At 41.2% G+C, this 21822-nt stretch overlaps 1 protein-coding gene across 1 annotated transcript; it reads right to left on the bottom strand.

Moving 5' to 3' along the window:
- Window positions 1–6922: 6922 nt before the first annotated feature.
- Window positions 6923–20764, bottom strand: LOC113066722 (cell wall protein IFF6-like; the record flags this gene model as incomplete). The annotated part of the gene is made up of 6 exons (XM_026238702.1): window positions 20586–20764; window positions 19022–19156; window positions 18259–18432; window positions 17929–18120; window positions 17767–17886; window positions 6923–7218 (listed from the first exon to the last, which is right to left on the bottom strand). Coding segments are annotated over exons 1-6 (1032 nt in total), but the record flags the coding sequence as incomplete, so codon positions are not given.
- Window positions 20765–21822: the final 1058 nt, after the last annotated feature.

Raw genomic sequence — 21822 nt, 5'->3', positions numbered from 1 at the left:
TCATCGTCTGTCTGATTAAGTCTTTGATTTTTCCGGACACTTCTGCCACACGTACAAATAGAAAATCACTGATAAATATTGTGGAAAATTAGTTTTCTGTAAAATTGACCTGCAATGTTTTGTATTGTAAAAAGCGCTATGCAAATAAAATTGAATTGAGTTCTTAAATGACAACTTTCCTAAAAATATCCTATTCCTAAAATAAGAAATATCCCAATACATAACCTTGCTGACAGTATAGCAACATATTGCCAGATTTGGCATTTGTTACACCCAGTGTTGGGGAGTAACTAGTTACATGTAACGGCGTTACGTAATTTAATTACAAAATTAATGTAACTAATTAGTTACAATTACTAAGAAAAAATTTGTAAATAAATTAGTTAATTATGGAATTTTTAACGATTACAAAGGGGATTACATTTGAATATTTACACACATCCACATACAGATTTAACTGATTTCTTTCCCAAATTGCACTGACTATTCTGAGACATACGCCCTAATAATTTTCGGGATGCGGAAATACAGTCTGGTTTGTAGAATCCAGTCATAAAAACGGAATGCCTAACGCGGACGGAATATGCCACATTTTGGATAAATCAAAGGTCAGTACACTTGAATCAAAACATGACATGGACTAGTGTCTGTGAATATCAAGCCCCCAAAATGCAATATATGACTCCTGCACGTTCTGTGTGTCAGTAGAAATCAGTCGTGGACTGGACACCGGGAGAACCGGTACAATTCCCGGTGGCCTGGCAGCTTCCTCAATCTGGCCCGCTATTTTAATATCATTATTGTATATTTTCCTGCCGAATGTACTAAAGCGATCATTAGCGAATCCGCCATTTGATAATTAAATCTCTAATAAATCTGTTAGTCATGTCTCGCGCGCTCTCCGCGCCTCCGCCAAACGGTTTGGATCAGACGACGAGTAATCAATGCGAGAGAGAGAGAGAAAAGAGTGGACTGTGGAAGCGCACAGCTGGAGCAGAGAAGCAGAACTACTGTTCAGGGATTCAGGTCAGTTTCATCCAGTTTCATCTGTAAAGGTGCTTTTTTGTCTTTGTTTTTCTGTTTATTTAATCAAGCAGCAGCACGTTGCTCATCAGTCATCACTCAAAATACTATATAAAGGACATCATTATTATCTGTTGTAATGTTACAGTAGTAATTTAGCAGAAAAATAATCAGATTTTTTGGGGAAGCTACGACAGACAACAACACAACCCTTACGAAAATTAACGTTTTATTATTTTACTATAAATCCAGTGAAAATGGTTACTATTGTTTAACTGTTGTAACCAAAAATGTAAAATTTTACAAATTTAAAAATACAAATCCATTTGCAAAAAAAAAACAAGGTAACTGTACTTTTATATAGGCTAATAAAAGCATGGTAAATTTGTAAGGGAAAAACATGACTCGTGTATATGGAAGCATATGGGTAGCATTATTCAATTTGGGATGTAATATGCAAAATGACAATGCAATATGTAAAATGGCAATGCATTTCTGTATATACATTTCCATTTTCCAATACATTTGTGCAACGTTTGGTGCAAAATGAAAATGAAAATTAAATTACATAATTTTCACTTGCCATTTACTACACCAGTTTTAATATGTAAAATGAATATTAATTTTAACGCTTTATAAGTTGCAAAATTAAAATGAAAATGTATTACAGAAATGATTAGATATGTCTAACATGTTAAAGCAAAAACTGTGGCAAAATGATCATTTAAATGCTATTTTTCTTAATTGCATTAACACTCACAGTCAAGACACTTACGATTGCATTTTCATTCGGTGTCCCGCAATGAATGTAGCAAAATTCAATGTGCACATTGAAAATGCATTCCGAGCCGATCACGTGTCCCCGCCCTCGCGCCACGTCAATCATTGTGTGAACAAGGCGGGGCTTGCAGAAGGTCAGAGACTCAAATCTCAAGAAGAGGATTCAATCAAGTGAGACAACATGGACAAGACAGTTGGTCCGTGTATGTTTTGATCATTTCGGTTTATGGCTTCAATATTTCATTCGCACTTGTGGGCGGAGCTGAAACGCTGCTTTCATCTGATTGGTCGAATCGGGTCGGTTTTCATCTGACAGCCTTCAGCTCGGTCTTGTCATTCTTTCAGGCAGAATAAGAGTCAGTGCGAGTGAAGCACTGAAATGTCTGAAACTACGCTCACTGTTAATTAGCATAATATTTGAATCAGATGTAGCTGGCAGGGGCGGACTTTACCATTAGGCAAAGGTCGGCAATTGACTTGGGCCCCGAGCTACCTAGGGGCCCCCAAAATGCCCCATTAACTTGCTTAAAGATTTTTATTTTTTTTTACTTCGTGCAAAATATATATTTCTAAAACTCCATTTGCGAAAAATGGCATCAAATCATTAGTGTCGCAGACAGGAGGGCCCCCCCCCCACCTCACTACATTGGACTATTCCATTATTTCACTTACTGCGCATCTGCGAAAGTGACAAGGCTGTAATGCGCCAAAAAACTGACGAAGAAGAAGTGATTGACAGTGATAGACATTGTGTACAGAGAGAGAGTGTTGACAGTAAAAATGAAGCGAAGCTACCCAAGCGGTGCTGAAAAAAGGAAGAAACAGGAAGAAAGCAAAAAGTTTTTAGGAAAATTGATGAGTAATGAGTACTAGCAGTCACTAGCCGCATTTCCACTGTCGGCCCAGTGCGAGCCAGGGCTTAAAAGAGGCCGTTTGTTTGCATGCTTTGTTATATATTCAAATTCAAAATCATCGATGTTTTAACTATAGAATTGATTTAATTTATCAGGACTCAAAATTAATCACACATAAATACACTTATTTCTATTTTATTTATTTATTTTTAACGCTTATGACAATAGCCTGCTTATTCAGTCGAGTCTGTCTCTGTTTATTAGCCACAGTATAGCCGTCACATTTAGAATGAATGATAATATCTCTATTTTTATAAAAGCTCCCGAACAAAAAACATTATTAGGCTATATTCTTTTATGATAGGCAACGTGAGATAAACTCGAGACGAGGCTTGTGAAAGATAATATAAGTTACTTAATACACGATTGTGATAGAGAATAAGAAGCTGACATCTGATTTCTTCAAGCGGTCATATTTTACCATGTTTACTATGGTAATATGTTTAGCGTGCATATCTTTTTCATCGCTTATACATATTTCTGCCTTGTTTAGTGATTATAATCCACATCGGATCAAGTTATTTCAAACACTCGCTGCTGACTGAAAGAGAGTTTTGAGCTCAACTTATTTAAAAAAAAAAAAGTGTTTAATGCTGGTGTTAAAGCTGTTATCTTTCTTAAATGATCCTCGGCGCAGACTCTCTATTTTTATAAAAGCTCCCGAACAAAAATCATTATTATATTTTGATGATATGCAACGTGGAGCTAAACTCTTGAAACGAGACGACAGATAAAATGTTACTTAATAAATACACAATTGTGATAGAGAATAAGAAGCTGACGTCTGATTTCTCCAAGCGGTCATATTTAACATGTTTACTGTGTAACGTTAATGTTTAGCGTGCATAGTCTTTTACATCGCTTATAAATATTTCTGCCTTGTTTAGTGATTATAATCCACATCGGATCAAGCAAACACTTGCTGCGAACTAAGAGTGAGTTTTGAGCTCAACTTATTTTAAAACGTCGTTAATGCTGGTGTTAAAGCTGTTATCTTTCTGAAATGATCCGCGCTGACGCTCTCTAGACACGGAGAAACTCCGCCTTTGTTTATAACCCCTCCTCTAGCCCCAGCTGGCCCGCTTTGGCTCAAGGTTTTCGTCGGGCCAAAAAAACCCTGGCCGTTGGCCCCGAGGAAGCCCCGGCGAGGCACGATCAAGCCCCGGAAGTGACAGTGGAAACGCGACTGGCCCTGGCACGCACTAGAGCCCGGTCCTAGCTCGATAGTGGAAACACGGCAGATGTTTATACATCATTGCTGTGTGAAGACTGCTGAAGAGAAGTAACAAGTAGGGCTTTTTTTTTTAAATAAGGATTGACAAAAGGAGGGAAACAAGAGATGTAGAGGGCCCCATGTCTGTGTTTGCCTTGGGCCCCAAAATGTCTAAATCCGCCCCTGGTAGCTGGGCACATAATTCGTGCTGCTGAGACCTGCAAATTATTTCTAGGTTGAAGTATTGTATGAATATTGTCTGGCCAGTTATACAAGCAACACGAGTCGGACGAGTCTAAAGATATGAGCTGAATTGGGTGAAACATTAAAGTTCTAGTCTGTGTCAATTACTCTCATAATAAATAATAATAATAATGTTAACTGTATTTTTCGGTATAAGTTGCATCAGTCCCAAAAATACGTCATGACGAGGAAAAAAACATACATAAGTCGCACTGGACTATATGTCACATTTATTCAAGACCAAGAGAAAACATTACCGACTACAGCCGCGAGAGGGCGCTCTGGGGTAGGCTACAGGAGCACTGAGCAGCATAGAGCTAATTTTACTATTTTTATTTAGAAATCTAACTATATTCATTTTTACAATTATTTATTAATGTCACACACACACACACACACACATACCTAGTGCCTTATGACTTAAAAGATGAGAGTGGTAAATGTTACAGACATGGAACTGTTCAGTCTATTATTGATTTTAATTTCCACTTCACTGTTATCCAAAGGGACAGAACTATTTGCACTGTATTTATCAGTGGGACAATATTCATACAATACTTCAACCTAGAAATAATTTGCAGGTCTCAGCAGCACGAATTATGTGCCCAGCTACATCTGATTCAAATATTATGCTAATTAACAGTGAGCGTAGTTTCAGACATTTCAGTGCTTCACTCGCACTGACTCTTATTCTGCCTGAAAGAATGACAAGACCGAGCTGAAGGCTGTCAGATGAAAACCGACCCGATTCGACCAATCAGATGAAAGCAGCGTTTCAGCTCCGCCCACAAGTGCGAATGAAATATTGAAGCCATAAACCGAAATGATCAAAACATACACGGACCAACTGTCTTGTCCATGTTGTCTCACTTGATTGAATCCTCTTCTTGAGATTTGAGTCTCTGACCTTCTGCAAGCCCCGCCTTGTTCACACAATGATTGACGTGGCGCGAGGGCGGGGACACGTGATCGGCTCGGAATGCATTTTCAATGTGCACATTGAATTTTGCTACATTCATTGCGGGACACCGAATGAAAATGCAATCGTAAGTGTCTTGACTGTGAGTGTTAATGCAATTAAGAAAAATAGCATTTAAATGATCATTTTGCCACAGTTTTTGCTTTAACATGTTAGACATATCTAATCATTTCTGTAATACATTTTCATTTTAATTTTGCAACTTATAAAGCGTTAAAATTAATATTCATTTTACATATTAAAACTGGTGTAGTAAATGGCAAATGAAAATTATGTAATTTAATTTTCATTTTCCACCAAACGTTGCACAAATGTATTGGAAAATGGAAATGTATATACAGAAATGCATTGCCATTTTACATATTGCATTGACATTTTGCATATTACATCCCAAATTGAATAATGCTACCCATATGCTTCCATACGTGTACAGTATTAGGATTTTTCTATGCAATACTCTACAATAGTACAATATATTTAAAGTATAATTTTTGTTCAATCTTGAGTATTAAAGTCATGAGATGGATAACGGGGCAAAATAAAGAGACTGGAGAAAAATGGACTCGAAGGTGCAGTTCAGGAGAGAACTTTTAATTATTTTGCATGTCCCCAAATTAAAGATTTACACCTTTTTTATGTCAGGTCCATACGAAAAATAGTTTTGTCCATGAATTGGTTTGTATGAGTTTGAATTTTCCCAACACTGGTTACACCATGTCATCAGATTGGTCACATCTTGTCATTACTCTTTTGGTATTGTCTGTTGCATTCAAACTGGACCAGAGTTTGTTTGGAAGTGGACGGAGACCCATCTTTTTAGTGATCTTTATCCACTTGTTTGGTGTGCGTACCAGAGTTTGGATGCCAGCATTTACACTCAAATGTACCATACTAACAGCAATCACACTAGTGTTTTTAATCTAACCAAACATTACGTGCAAGTGCACCCTTAACTGAATCTGATTTTAACAAAAAATAAAATCAAAAAATAAGTGCCAGACACCAACTCTCCAAATAGTTTTTTTTTATTTGAGGCTGCTGGGGAGACAGACCCGAAAGCCTTCCAAACAGTTTAAGCAAACAGGAAAAATGTGCCATATGAATAAAGCACTGAATTGAAGAGATCTCCTGCAAGTATTATGCAAAATGCCCATGACCACTTCAATGACCACGTCTCCCACATCCACGACCCCGTCCACGATCACATCCCTGACCGCTTCCCTGACCTTGACCGCTACCCTGACCGCTTCCCTGTCCTTGACCGCTTCCCTGTCCGCTTCCCTGTCCCTGACCGCTACCCTGACCGCTACCCTGTCCCTGACCACTTCCCTGTCCCTGACCACTTCCCTGTCCCTGACCTTGACCGCTACCCTGACCACTTCCCTGTCCCTGACCACTTCCCTGTCCCTGACCTTGACCACTTCCCTGTCCCTGACCTTGACCACTTCCCTGTCCCTGACCTTGACCACTTCCCTGTCCGTTTCCCTGTCCCTGACCGCTTCCCTGTCCCTGACCCGGTCCGCTTCCCTGTCCCTGACCGTTTCCCTGTCCCTGACCACTTCCCTGTCCCTGACCTTGACCGCTTCCCTGTCCGCTTCCCTGTCCCTGACCTTGACCGCTACCCTGACCGCTTCCCTGTCCCTGACCGCTTCCCTGTCCCTGACCCTGTCCGCTTCCCTGTCCCTGACCGTTTCCCTGTCCCTGACCACTTCCCTGTCCCTGACCTTGACCGCTTCCCTGTCCGCTTCCCTGTCCCTGACCTTGACCGCTACCCTGACCCTGTCCGCTTCCCTGTCCCTGTCCGCTTCCCTGTCCACTTCCCTGACCATAGCCGCTTCCCTGACCGTAGCCGCTACCCTGACCGTAGCCACTACCCTGACCGTAACCACTACCCTGACCGTAACCACTACCCTGACCATAGCCGCTTCCCTGACCGCTACCCTGACCTTGACCGTAACCGCTACCCTGACCATAACCGCTACCCTGACCTTGACCGTAACCGCTACCCTGACCATAGCCGCTTCCCTGACCATAACCGCTACCTTGACCGTAACCGCTACCCTGACCATAGCCGCTTCCCTGACCATAGCCGCTACCCTGACCTTGACCGTAACCGCTACCCTGACCATAGCCGCTTCCCTGACCTTGACCGTAACCACTGCCCTGACCGTAGCCGCTTCCCTGACCGCTACCCTGACCTTGACCGTAGCCGCTTCCCTGACCGTAGCCGCTTCCCTGACCGTAGCCGCTTCCCTGACCTTGACCATAACCACTTCCCTGACCACTTTCCGGGCCGCTTTGCGGATCACTTTGCTGATCACTTTGCTGATCACTTTGCTGATCACTTTGCTGATCACTTTGCTGATCACTTTGCTGATCACTTTGCTGATCACTTTGCTGATCACTTTGCTGATCACTTTGCTGATCACTTTGCTGATCACTTTGCTGATCACTTTGCTGATCACTTTGCTGATCACTTTGCTGATCACTTGGTTCACTACATACATGGCCACAGGTGGTTGGGCAACATTTCTGTGCGGCAGGACACTGGCCATCATGGAAACAGAGGTCAGCACATTCTGGAACACTCTTTAGTTTGGGACACTGACCCGGCTTCACTGCATGGACACAGATAGCAACAGTTAGTCTGTAGGTCTATACAGACTAACTGTAACAGTTAGGCTGTATGCCACTTCAAAATACAGAAACAAGCATGAACAAATTTTACCAACAGAGTAAGTTTAAATTACTCCATTTTGTAAAGCCATCCTGCATTTAAAACCATCCAAAGGGATTAAAAGGTGGGCTATGCACTTTCAAAAATGCTTTAGAAAGCCAAGTTGGGCAGTGGCAAAAAACTTGTAGCCAATCAGCAGGAAGGGGCATGTCTAATCATGAATGGGGAGGAGAGATCACTTGGTGCATATCACTGACATTAGACGAGCGACAGATGTTGGATTAAAAACGAAAAAGCCAGAGGAAAACATCTGCGGAATAAAAGGATACTGAAGATAACGCAAGTAGGACCCTTGTAAATGTTGGATCAGCTTTCCAGCGCTGGAGAGAACAAATAGCTATGCACCTGTGGGCAGAGCTATTAAAATAGAGGCAGGACCCTTTTTGGGGAAGGGACTTTTTTTTTTAATCAGTATTGGCTACCCGAAGTCACTTATCCAATATTTAATTCAAACCTACTTCTGATAAAGGCAAAATCCCAAAACGATGACCAATACCTGTATAAGGAGCTGTACAGTAATGTCCACTTCCATTGCCGCAGCACTTCTCATCGTTCGGACAGTCAGAGTCACGGTTACAGGACCCATTAAACAAGCTTCCAGATGTTTGAGGTGGACACTCTCCTGGCTTTGCTGTTATAAAGACATGTCAAAGAGCATCACTGAGGGCACTTCCATTCACTTAGTGAGATCAAGAAAAATCTTACTTTTCCAGGTCAAATACTACAATCAGGCCCCACCCATCTACCAACCAAGGAAATGTGAAAAATTAAACCAATAACTGTTTTGGTAAGCCTTTTCTAGCAGGTTTCGGAGAAAATGAGAGCATCGGTTTTTTTGCTCTTAGTGATGTGGCAAACCAAAGCAGGGGCCGGATTCACAAATCTTAAACACAACTTATGATAAATTCCAAGAAGTTCGTGATTAAGTGCAACGGAGTTCTCATGTTCTGAACACCTTAATTCTTAATGAGTGAACACGAGAAGCACTGATAAACATCATTTTGCACTTCCTGCAGATTAACCCTATAAATCAAGCACACAATTTGTGGGAGTTTGACTAGTCAGCTTGCATTTTAATGCAACGTTCTTGAACTGCTACTAATCCAGTCCATTCATGCACTGAATACGGCCAAAGACCGTTGCATTTATAAAATTAAAGCTCCTATCCGACTCATTTTTAGAGTTCCTATGGAGTTTTGAAGTCTGCAAAAAGGAGCATCACACATAGGCTAATGGTTACCAATCATGGTTTACATTAACAATAACCGGGAGCTCTTCAGATAACTTATGCACATCCCGATTAAGGGTTAACTTACGTAGCTAGCGTTGTAGTGAATAGATACACTTCAAATAACCCAATAAATTCATTAAAGTCTTACTGTTTGGGATTCAAGAATTCTGGGGCAGTCCTAGTTTTGTGATTATTAACGTGTATTCAAGTTTTGGCTCATGTTTGTTTAAATAGGAATACCCAAGTTTTAATATTATCTGCTTAAGGCTTACATTGAATTTACAGGTGTTTATTTTGTAGACCGTAGCATCCATTAACAAACTCTCTGGAAACAGGCTGCACACACAGGCTCGCAGTCAAAAGCAACATCATGCATGTCCTCCAGAGCGGTCTCAATCAGGAAAACGACCTCATCGGGTCAGCATGACCATTAGAATCACTAGACAGTAACCAGCCACTAGACACACAAGTCTTGCCCTGGAGGTACAATGTGCTGCAGAGTTTAGCTCCAACCCTGGTCCGTCACCTACCTGTGATTTTCTAACGATCCTAAACACATCGATTAGCATGCTCATGTGTTTGATAAAGGTTAGGCCTAAACGCCGGAGGAAAGTGCATCTCTAGGTCCAGATTTGAGGATCCCTGTACTAGAGGATCACTGGGGGAGGCCAGGAGTGCAATTTGTCAAATCAGGGACTACACAAGGAGTCTTCAACCTTAATACAAAACTTACATTGAACTGCGGCAAATCAAAAGGGTTTCAAAACCGAATACTCATCCCTAAACTGTTAGCTTCAAAAGACCTTAATCCCTTTTTTTTTTTTTTTGCATTTCTTTAACAAGTTAACAGATTTTCTCACCTGCAGTTTGTCCTTGAATAACATCTGTCAGGCTCAAGTATCCAGAAAGACAACATAATACAGCAATCAATGAGAAGTACAATCGAGCTGTCATCGTCCCAACCTGCGATCTCATAATGATCCCTACTAGAAAATGCACTGAATTGAGGTGTGGACAACAATGCACACAAATAATAATGTGACTGCAATAGAAACTGCTGTAAAAATGGGGTTTTAAAGAGCCAAGGAGATCAGGTCAACTCCAACCCTGATCAAACTCACCTGATCTGGAAGATCTTGATTAGCTTGTTCAGATGTGTTTGATTGAGGTGTTGGACAATATGAAGACTGCAGTGCTTTCACGCCATGTCATAATAATTAAGATAGTCTAATTACAAGAGGATTGTGTGTTTCTATGGTAACACTATCAACTGCAAAATGAAGATGCAGTGGTCAGCAGGTACAGCGTCTACTGCCACATAAAACTCTGTGCTATCGTCTAATGAGCTACTGATAATGAAAACTGCTCAGAATTAAATACTGGTTGTTTCAGAAATGTTTCAGAGGTTGTTTCAGAAATGAGTGTGCTCTATAGCCTCAATGCATATATATATATATATATATATATATATATATATATATATATATATATATATATATATATATATATATATATATATATATACATTCAATATATATAATATATATAAACATTTTTTGGAGATGAAGTGAAAACTCTGAGTATGTTAACCCTGAAATGAGGGGAAACTCTGGGTTTTCCATTTCAGAATGGGAGGTTTGTCAAACCAGAGAAAGCAGGGTTACTCATGCCTGTTTCTGAAAAAGAGGTAACTTACTCAGTAACATACTCCGAGTCAGTTTCTGTGATAACTTACTCTACGAACCTAACCTGGTCGGGAACAGCTTTTCTTCGTAAATCCAGAGTTTCTTGCGGTCTCCTCCCAAAAGCGTATAAGCGATATTTAAATACCTCATTCACTTTGCAAAAATTATTTTCTTACGGAGTACAAAAATCTGACGTTGAGATGCAGTTTCTGTAGATAAAATTTTTACAATTGTATAAGGTATTTAGTTTCCTCGGGGGAAAACAAGTTTATTTAAGTACAGTTTACGTAAAATGTAAAATTGTCTGCCATAAGGTAAGAAAAATTATCTTAATTCAAACAGAAACAAGCATATTTTGAATTTCTTACTGTACTGGCAGATAATTAGCAAAATAAGCAAAAAAGCATTTTGATTTAAGAATATTTTGACTGGAAACAAGACAACAATTCTAAGAAAAGCATTTTTTTTGCAGTGAACGTTCTTTAAACATATTTTCATCATGCAGACATGGTCAAAGTGACAAAAATGGTCTCTCCTTTAACACGGGATCCCATAGACGAGGAGGCTGAATACATTTGTAGAGGTTTTTTTGTTGTTGTTGTTGTTTTTGTTTTTTTGTTTGTCGTGGGATAGGTTACCATCAAAATGAATATCAATTCATTTATTTAACCTTTTTACCTATGATTATTATAACAGTCTTGTTGGGAATTGAAATATTATTCAGTTATTATACAAAAATCATATACGTTGCATAAACAAGCACATCAATCAGATTAATACAAAAGGCCTTTTTACACCAATGATGCAATTTAAATTTTAGCTTTTTTTTTGAGTGTTACAAAGAGATACCCAAAGAGATAAACTTTATAAAAGTTAGGACTCATCCACACCCTCCTAAAATGGCTCATTCTAACATGCCTCCACGTCTATGTCACAATGTGGGGAGATTTGCATAATGCTGCCCAAATGTTCATGCAAAGAAAGAAGAAGTAACCTTTGATTCTTGCTGTTACCACCGGTGCCTTTAAAAGACAATGCATCCATTATAATGATACACATCTGATTTCTCTCAACTGTTTATTTCACACTTAACTAACAGTTTTTTTCGATCACACTTTCCAAGATGGGCATTTTGACATATTTTGTATGTATTTGTCAGTCCAAAAGCAAGAGTTGTTTCTTTATAAACAGAGAAGAAGATTTAGAAAAGCACATTGTTTTATGACTATACGCAAATAATAGTAGACCCTTTGCAGTTTCATATATCATCTTATTTTTATCTGTATGATCAAAAATGTCATATTTTTAGTTCTTTTCACGGTCATCAAGAAAAAATGGCAAAAAAAAAAATAATATTGCTTAAAAATTTCCTCCACATATCTCACTCAGCTCTTTCATTTAGGGTTTCCATTGATCAGCAAACAGACTCACTCCGAGTCTTAAAGGGATAGTTCACACAAAAATGAAATTCTGTCATCATTTACTTACCCTCATGTCGTTCCAAACCTGTAGGAGTTGCTTCTTATATTGAACTTAAAAGATATTTTGAAGACTGCTGGTAATCAAACAGTTGGTGGTTATTAGGGTGTTGTCATTATTATGGGTATTAGCTTAGAAAAGAAAAGTGTTTTTAATACAAAAAAGTCAAACTTCAAATAATTATGTTCAGTTATGCACTCAATACTTGGTCGGGAATCCTTTTGCAGAAATGACTGCTTCAATGCGGCGTGGCATGGAGGCAATCAGCCTGTGGCACTGCTGAAGTGTTATGGAGGCCCAGGATGCTTCGATAGCGGCCTTAAGCTCATCCAGAGTGTTGGGTCTTGCGTCTCTCAACTTTCTCTTCACAATATCCCACAGATTCTCTATGGGGTTCAGGTCAGGAGAGTTGGCAGGCCAATTGAGCACAGTAATACCATGGTCAGTAAACCATTTACCAGTGGTTTTGGCACTGTGAGCAGGTGCCAGGTCGTGCTGAAAAACAATATCTTCATCTCCATAAAGCTTTTCAGCAGATGGAAGCATGAAGTGCTCCAAAATCTCCTTATAACTAGCTGCATTGACCCTGCCCTTAATAAAACACAGTGGACCAACACCAGCAGCTGACATGGCACCCCAGACCATCACTGACTGTGGGTATTTGACACTGGACTTCAGGCATTTTGGCATTTCCTTCTCCCCAGTCTTCCTCTAGACTCTGGCACCTTGATTTCCGAATGACATGCAAAATTTGCTTTCATCCGAAAAAAGTACTTTGGACCACTGAGCAACAGTCCAGTGTTGCTTCTCTGTAGCCCATTTCCTGCACACGCCTGTGTACGGTGGCTCTGGATGTTTCTACTCCAGACTCAGTCCACTGCTTCCGCAGGTCCCCCAAGGTCTGGAATCGGTCCTTCTCCACAATCTTCCTCAGGGTCCGGTCACCTCTTCTCATTGTGCAGCGTTTTTTGCCACACTTTTTCTTTCCCACAGACTTCCCACTGAGGTGCCTTGATACAGCACTCTGGGAACAGCCTATTCGTTCAGAAATTTCTTTCTGTGGCTTACCCTCTCGCTTGGGGGTGTCAGTGATGGCCTTCTGGACAGCAGTCAGGTCGGCAGTCTTACCCATGATTGCGGTTTTGAGTAATGAACCAGGCTGGGAGTTTTTAAAAACCTGAGGAATCTTTTGCAGGTGTTTAGCGTTAGGGAAGTCGTGGCCTAATGGTTAGAGCGTTGGACTCCCAATCGAGGGGTTGTGAGTTCGAGTCTCGGGCCGGTAGTGCATGAACAGCTCTCTCTACACCTTCAATACCACGACTTAGGTGCCCTTGAGCAAGGCATCGAACCCCCAACTGCTCCCCAGGCACCGCAGCATAAATGGCTGCCCAATGCTCTGGGTGTGTGCTCACAGTGTGTGTGTGTGTGTGTTCACTGCTCTGTGTGTGTGCATTTCGGATGGGTTAAATGCAGAGCACGAATTCTGAGTATGGGTCACCATACTTGGCTGAATGTCACTTTCACTTTAATTAGTTGATTCAGATGATTAGGTTAATAGCTCGTTTAGAGAACCTATTCCATGAATAGCCATGATATGCTAATTTTTTGAGATAGGAATTTTGGGTTTTCATGAGCTGTATGCCAAAATCATTAAAACAATAAAAGACCTGGAATATTTCAGTTGGTGTGCATATTTTATGAACCTAAAATATATGAAAGTTTATTTTTTATCATTACATTATGGAAAAGAATGAACTTTATCACAATATGCTAATTTTTTTGAGAAGGACCTGTATATGGTCTTTTTTTATAAAATAAATTTTATATGTATTATACATTTAACTAAAGGATACTGCAAGCACTTTAATTCCCAACACCCCTACCCTACTTTACTCATACAGCACATAAATTGTTCAATAACCTTGACTGTTAAATGCAGATCCCACTGTGGTCTGGTTAAATCATCATTTACTTATTCCTAACGTTTGCATATGGTGGTGTGTTCTTACAACACAGATCTACCAAATTTTGCTATATCACATAATATAATTTGCGTTAATAGTGGTCATCGTCTGTTTGATTAAGTCTTTGATTTTTCTGTACACTTCTGCCATATGTACAGAAATTGACAGTCACCACTGATAAGCTACTACTAAATATTGTAGAAAATTTGTTTTTCATAAAATTTATTTGCAATGATTTGTGTTGTAAAAAGCGCTATGCACACTGGACAGGTCAGGGAGGATATAGAGCTCTGAGGTACAGGCACATGTCCTTCCTTGGTAGATTTGCGCTGCCCACTGTCATAACGGTAGATGAAGTTAATCCCAGTGTTGTAATTCTGGAATGAGTCTTGCAGCATGGCAGAGAATCCATGCTGAAGAGCGTTGGTGCTAAAACACAGCCTTGCTTCACCCCGTTTGTGATTGGGAACGGATCAGAGAGTTCTTGTTTGTCTCTGACGCTGGCCATCATGCCATCATGAAGATTGCGCACAATGCCATTGAACTTGTCTGGACACCCATACTTAGCCATGATTTCCATGATTTCCATAGGCCCTCCCGGTTGACTGTGTCAAATGCTTTTGTTAGATCAATGAAAGCTATATATAGATCAACATTTTGTTCTTGCCATTTCTCCTGTAACTGCAGAACAGTAAATACCATGTCAGTGGTTCCATGGTCTTTTCTGAAACCACACTGACTCTCAGGTAGCAGACCCTGTTCTAGATGGACAATTAGGCGGTTCAGAAGAATTCTTGCCAAGATTTTGCCAGCAACTGATAGTATGGAGATGCCTCTATGGTTGTCGCAGTCCTGTCGTTTGCCTCATTTATGCGTCTGCTAGGCTTAATCCGGATGTTAAGTTTGGAGATAATGAGACAATGGTCAGTCCAACATTCAGCACCACACATAGCCTTGGTCACCCTGACATCGTGCCGGTCGCTCCTCCTCACGATGACATAGTCAATCAAGTGCCAGTGGTGTGAACGAGGATGCATCCATGAAGTTTTCTTACGCTTTGATAGTTGGAATATCGAGTAGGTCAAATTCAGAGCATGTTTGCAGCAGTAGAAGACCATTGCTGTTACATTTTCCAATACCATGTGCACTTATGATTCCATTCCATGATTGATGGTCACTTCCAACTCTGGCGTTGAAATCACCCAGTATCAGAAGTTTATCCGAGCTGGCTGTAGCAGCAATAATGACTTCCAAGTCATTATAAAATTTGGTTTTGATCTCGTCAGAGTTGGTCATGGTAGGGGCATAGGCACTGATGATGGTGGCCGCCTTTTTACCAAATAGGTGGGGCTGTAAGGTCATTAAACGGTCGTTTATCCCCTTGGATTGGCTTGCCAGTTGGTTGACCAGGTGATTTTTTTACTGCAAAACCAACACCAGCCTCTCCTCCTGGCCTCGTCCACTCCAGAAGAATGTGTAACCTGCACCCACTTCAGTTACTTGTCCAATATCGCCCAGTCGGGTCTCACTAAGGGCAGCAACATCCACATTATATCTGGCTCTGCCCACGAGGGCGGTGCATCTCTCAGGTCTTTTTGATCCAGATGTGTCCATCAAGGTGCACACATTCCAGGCGCCAACAGTGAGTGGTCTCACTTTGGTCTTTTTCACTTTATTTTTTCTTTCTTTCTGTTTTTCGACCGCAAGTACGGGATCCCGCCAGCTGCGGTAGGCTGACGAGGATGTTTTGAAGCAGACAATGTTTAGGGTACCTTTTCTAACCCTTTCCTCCCTACGGAGGTGAGCAGTGTGATCCTGAATAGGGCTGCTCAGTCACTCAGTGTGCTGCCGGACTTCACTGCTGCTTCGGTCCAGTGAGGGAACGAACAATATCCTGAGCCACCTGCATGCAGGTTTGCGGCTACAGCTTCCAGCATATCCGTGTCTGCTGCTTCGTCGCTCACCCATCGCCACAGGACTTGGATGGTGACGATGGTAAGAAAAAGTGCCATGACTTGCACAGAAAACTTGGATTTAAGTGAGGGTGATTTGCGCAGTATTCAACCTCACTCTCTCGACCAGCCACATCTGTACCCAGTGGCAAGACGTAGTCAAGACGACTGGAGATGGTCCTGGTTGCAGTAGAAGGTCCAAAGACCCGTTTAGGTGGAATTTCCTCCACCAAGGGCTCCACGCGCCCAAGCTCAGACAAGCGGAGTTTTCCGGGTTAGTTAACCGCTGCCCGGGGTTCGGCTTTAACAGCTGCTGACTGTACAGACTCACCAGGGATGTTGAGTGTCATTATGCTTTAAATTTTGTCCATATGGTGAAATCACTTTGATATTATTTTATATTATTATATTATTTTGACCTTCTGATTTATGTCCGAGAGATTAAAAATGAACAAACTAGGCTATACTTTGTATTGTAGGCTTGGATTATTATATAGCCTAGTGTTTATTTATTGAGACAGTCAAAAAGACAAAATTTAAATCAATTATTTATAACATGGCTTTATTTATAAAACACCACAGATCCTGAAGAAACCATAACAGAAATAGCGAATGAATCATTCACGTGAATAAGGAATGAACACGACCCGAGAGACTCGTGCGATGAACTACTCCGTTCTCTTTCCGGCTTGGACTGCATTGGTTTAGCATATGGGGCTGTCACATGATTAAGGAATGACTTGAACCCAAACACTTTTCAGACAAGAGGTGAGGTAATCATAGACTGAAGACCATGTTAAAAAAATAAAAATAATCTCTTCTGTATCTTATAGCATTAGTTTTGTATTGTTTTTAGTGTGATCAACTAGACATGTTGGGGAAGTAATGCGTAAGATTACATTTTGCTAAAATGAACGAAATTACTCAGATTTGTTCATTTTGCGGAACAGACTCCAATCACTAGGGTTTTTAATCTAACCAAACATTACAAGTTTGAGTGCACCGTTTATTGAATCTGATTGGAAAAAAAAAAAAAAAAAAAAAAACCAGACACCAACTCTTCAGAATTTTTTTTTTTTATTTGAGGCTGCTGGGGAGACAGACCCGAAAGCTTTCTAAACGGTTTAAGCAAACAGGGAAAACGTGCCATATGAATAGAGCACTGAATTGAACAGATCTCCTGCAAGTATTATGCAAAACGCCCATGACCATTTCAATTACCACGTCTCCCACATCCACGACCCAGTCCACGATCACATCCCTGACCGCTTCCCTGTCCCTGACCACTTCCCTGTCCTTGACCACTTCCCTGTCCCTGACCACTTCCCTGACCTTGACCATAACCGCTTCCCTGACCGTAACCGCTTCCCTGACCTTGACCATAACCGCTTCCCTGACCGTAACCGCTTCCCTGACCTTGACCATAACCGCTTCCCTGACCGTAGCCGCTTCCCTGACCGCTTCCCTGACCTTGACCATAACCGCTTCCCTGACCGTAGCCGCTTCCCTGACCGCTTCCCTGACCGTAACCGCTTCCCTGACCTTGACCGTAACCGCTTCCCTGACCGTAGCCGCTTCCCTGACCGTAGCCGCTTCCCTGACCGTAGCCGCTTCCCTGACCGCTTCCCTGACCGCTTCCTTGACCGTAACCGCTTCCCTGACCTTGACCGTAACCGCTTCCCTGACCTTGACCGTAACCGCTTCCCTGACCGTAGCCGCTTCCCTGACCGTAGCCGCTTCCCTGACCGCTTCCCTGACCTTGGCCGTAGCCGCTTCCCTGACCGTAGCCGCTTCCCTGACCATGACCATAGCCGCTTCCCTGACCATAGCCGCTTCCCTGACCATAGCCGCTTCCCTGACCGCTTCCTTGACCTTGACCACTACCCTGACCTTCACCACTACCCTGGCCGCTTCCCTGACCTTGGCCGTAGCCGCTTCCCTGACCGTAGCCGCTTCCCTGACCTTGACCATAGCCGCTTCCCTGACCATAGCCGCTTCCTTGACCTTGACCGCTTCCTTGACCTTGACCGCTTCCTTGACCTTGACCACTACCCTGACCTTGACCACTACCCTGATCACTTTGCTGATCACTTTGCTGATCACTTTGCTCACTACATACATGGCCACAGATGGTTGGGCAACATTTCTGTGTGTCAGGACACTGGCCATCATGGAAACAGAGGTCAGCACATTCTTGAACGCTCTTCGGTTTGGGACACTGACCCGGCTTCACTGCATGGACACAGATAGCAACAGTTAGTCTGTACGCCACTTCAATATACAGAAACAAACAATAACAAATTTTACCTACAGCGTACATTTAAATTACTCCATTTTGTAAAGCCATCCTGCATTTAAAACCATCCAAAAGGGATTAAAAGGTGGGCTATGCGCTTTCAAAAATGCTTTAGAAAGCCAAGTTGGCCAGAGTGGCAAAAACTTGTAGCCAATCAGCAGTAAGGGGCATGTCTACTCATGAATGGGGAGGGGAGATCACTCAGTGCATAGAAAGGACATTAGACGCGCGACAGATGTTGGATTAAAAACGAAAAAGCCAGAGGAAAACATCTGCGGAACAAAAGGATGCTTAAGATAACGCAAGTAGGACCCTTGTAAATGTTGGATCAGCTTTCCAGCGCTGGAGAGAACAAATAGCTATGCACCTGTGGGCAGAGCTAAAAAACAAAAACAAAAAAAGACCCCTTTGGGGGAAGATTCATTGTGCTCTTTTTCAGCATTGGCTACCAGAAGTCACTTATCCAATATTTAAATTGAAAGACTTTTGATAAAGGCAAAATCATCCCAAAACGATGACCAATACCTGTATAAGGAGCTGTACAGTAATGTCCACTTCCATTGCCGCAGCACTTCTCATCGTTGGGACAGTCAGAGTCACTGTTACAGGACCCATTAAACAAGCTTCCAGATGTTTGAGGTGGACACTCTCCTGGCTTTGCTGTTATAAAGACATGTCAAAAGCATCACTGAGTGCACTTCCATTCACTTCGTGAGATCAAGAAAAATCTTACTTTTCCAGGTCAAAAACTACAATCAGGCCCCACCCATCTACCAACCAAGGAAATGTGAAAAATTAAACCAATAACTGTTTTGGGAAGCCTTTTCTAGCAGGTTTCTGAGAAAATGAGAGCATAGTTTTTTTTTGCTCTTAGTGACGTGGCAAACCAAAGCAGGGGCCAGATTCACAAATCTTGAACAACTTTATAAATTCCAAGAGTTTTGGAAGATTTTTAAGTGCAACAGAGTTCTCATGTTCTGAACACCATAATTCTTAATTATGAGTGAACACGTGACCCACTGATACACATCTTTTTGCACTTCCTGCAGATTACCTCTAGAAGTCTTAAGCACACAATTTGTCCGAGTTTGACTGGTACTCATCTTGCATTTTAATGCTGCATTTTTTAACCGTTACTAATCCGGTCCATTCGCATTAAGCAGAAGCATTAAAGCTCCTATCGGACTCCTTTTTAGAGTTGCTATGGAGTTTTGAAGTCAGCAAAAAGCATCACACATAGGCTAATCGTTACCAATCATGGTTTACATTAACGGTAACCGTGAGCTCAGAGAACTCATGCACATCCCGATTAAGGGTTAACTTGCGTAGCTAGTGTTGTAATGAATAAATACATTTGACATTGAAAGTCTTACCGTTTGGGATTTAAGACCATTCTGGGACAGTCCTAATTTTGTGATTATTAAGAACTTGTATTTAAGTTTTGGCTCATGTTAGTTTTAATAGGAATACCTTAGTTTTAATGGTCTCTGCTTAAAGCTTACATTGAATTCAATGCATCACAGGGGTTTATTTTGTGGACCCTTAGCATCAATCATTAAACTCGCTGGAAACAGACAGGCTTTTAGACAAAAGCATCATGCATGTCCTCCAGAGCGGTCTCAATCAGGAAAACGACCTCATCGGGTCAGCATGACCATTAGAATCACTAGACAGTAACCAGCCACTAGACACACAAGTCTTGCCCTGGAGGTACAATGTGCTGCAGAGTTTAGCTCCAACCCTGATCAGTCACCTACCTGTGATTTTCTAACGATCCTAAACACATTGATTAGCATGCTCATGTGTTTGATTAGGGTTAGGACTAAACTCCGTAGGAAAGTGGATTTCTAGGTCCAGATTTGAGGATCCCTGTACTAGAGGATCACTGGGGGAGGCCAGGAGTGCAATTTGTCAAATCAGGGACTACACAAGGGGTCTTCAACCTTAATACAAAACTTACATTGAACTGCGGCAAATCAAAAGGGTTTCAAAACCGAATACTCATCCCTAAACTGTTAGCTTCAAAAGACCTTAATCCCTTTTTTTTTTTTTTTTTGCATTTCTTTAACAAGTTAACAGATTTTCTCACCTGCAGTTTGTCCTTGAATAACATCTGTTAGGCTCAAGTATCCAGAAAGACAACATAATACAGCAATCAATGAGAAGTACAATCGAGCTGTCATCGTCCCAACCTGCGATCTCATAATGATCCCTACTAGAAAATGCACTGAATTGAGGTGTGGACAACAATGCACACAAATGATAATGTGACTGCAATAGAAATTGCTGTAAAAATGGGGTTTTAAAGAGCCAAGGAGATCAGGTCAACTCCAACCCTGATCAAACTCACCTGATCTGGAAGATCTTGATTAGCTTGTTCAGATGTGTTTGATTGAGGTGTTGAACAATATGAAGACTGCAGTGCTTTCACGCCATGTCATAATAATTAAGATAGTCTAATTACAAGAGGATTGTGTGTTTCTATGGTAACACTATCAACTGCAAACTGAAGATACAGTGGTCAGCAGGTACAGCGTCTACTGCCACATAAAACTCTAACGTCTAATGAGCTACTGATAATGAAAACTGCTCAGAATTAAATACTGAGGTTGTTTCAGAAATGAGTGTGCTCTATAGCCTCAATGCATATATATATATATATATATATATATATATATATATATATATATATATATATAGCTAGTGTAGATACATCTGGCTGTTAAAAGCACAAATGTCAGTTTTACTCCTCCTAAAATATTAAAGGGGTAATATGATGCAATTTAAATTTTTGCTTTCTCTTTGGAGTGTTACAAAGAGATCCCCAAAGAGATATACTTTATAAAAGTTAGGACTCGTCCACGCCCTCCTAAAATGGCTCATTCTAACATGCCCCCACACGTCTATGTCACGATGTGGGGAGATTTGCGTAATGCCGCCCAAATGTTCACGCAAAGAAAGAAGAAGTAACCTTTGATTCTCGCTGTTACCACCGGTGCCATGTTTCATTGTGATAGCAAAAATACTTTGTTTGGCCTTTCGAAAGAGGACACAACAAGAAATCAGTGGTTATGTTGTATTTACAACACTGTTCCAGAACAATTCAACTCAAATATTCAGATGTGTGCAGCACATTTTATGGAAGACTGTTTCCTGATCCTGGGAGAGAAGACTCCAATGCCGGCTGTTCTGACTCACAGTCTGTAAGTAAGTTTACTTATGTAAAGGATTTGCCACTGACGATTCAAACACAAGTTTTTTATGTTTCTCTTAAGCTTCAGACGTTTGTTCTATTCAAACGTAAGTGCCTTGCAAAGTGGACATCA

Source organism: Carassius auratus, chromosome 50 (genome assembly GCF_003368295.1).
Source record: "Carassius auratus strain Wakin chromosome 50, ASM336829v1, whole genome shotgun sequence".
In the NCBI taxonomy this organism is placed as follows: Eukaryota; Metazoa; Chordata; class Actinopteri; order Cypriniformes; family Cyprinidae; genus Carassius; species Carassius auratus.
The sequence above is the reverse complement of the archived record's forward strand: the minus strand, read 5'-3'. Positions and strand labels throughout refer to the sequence as shown.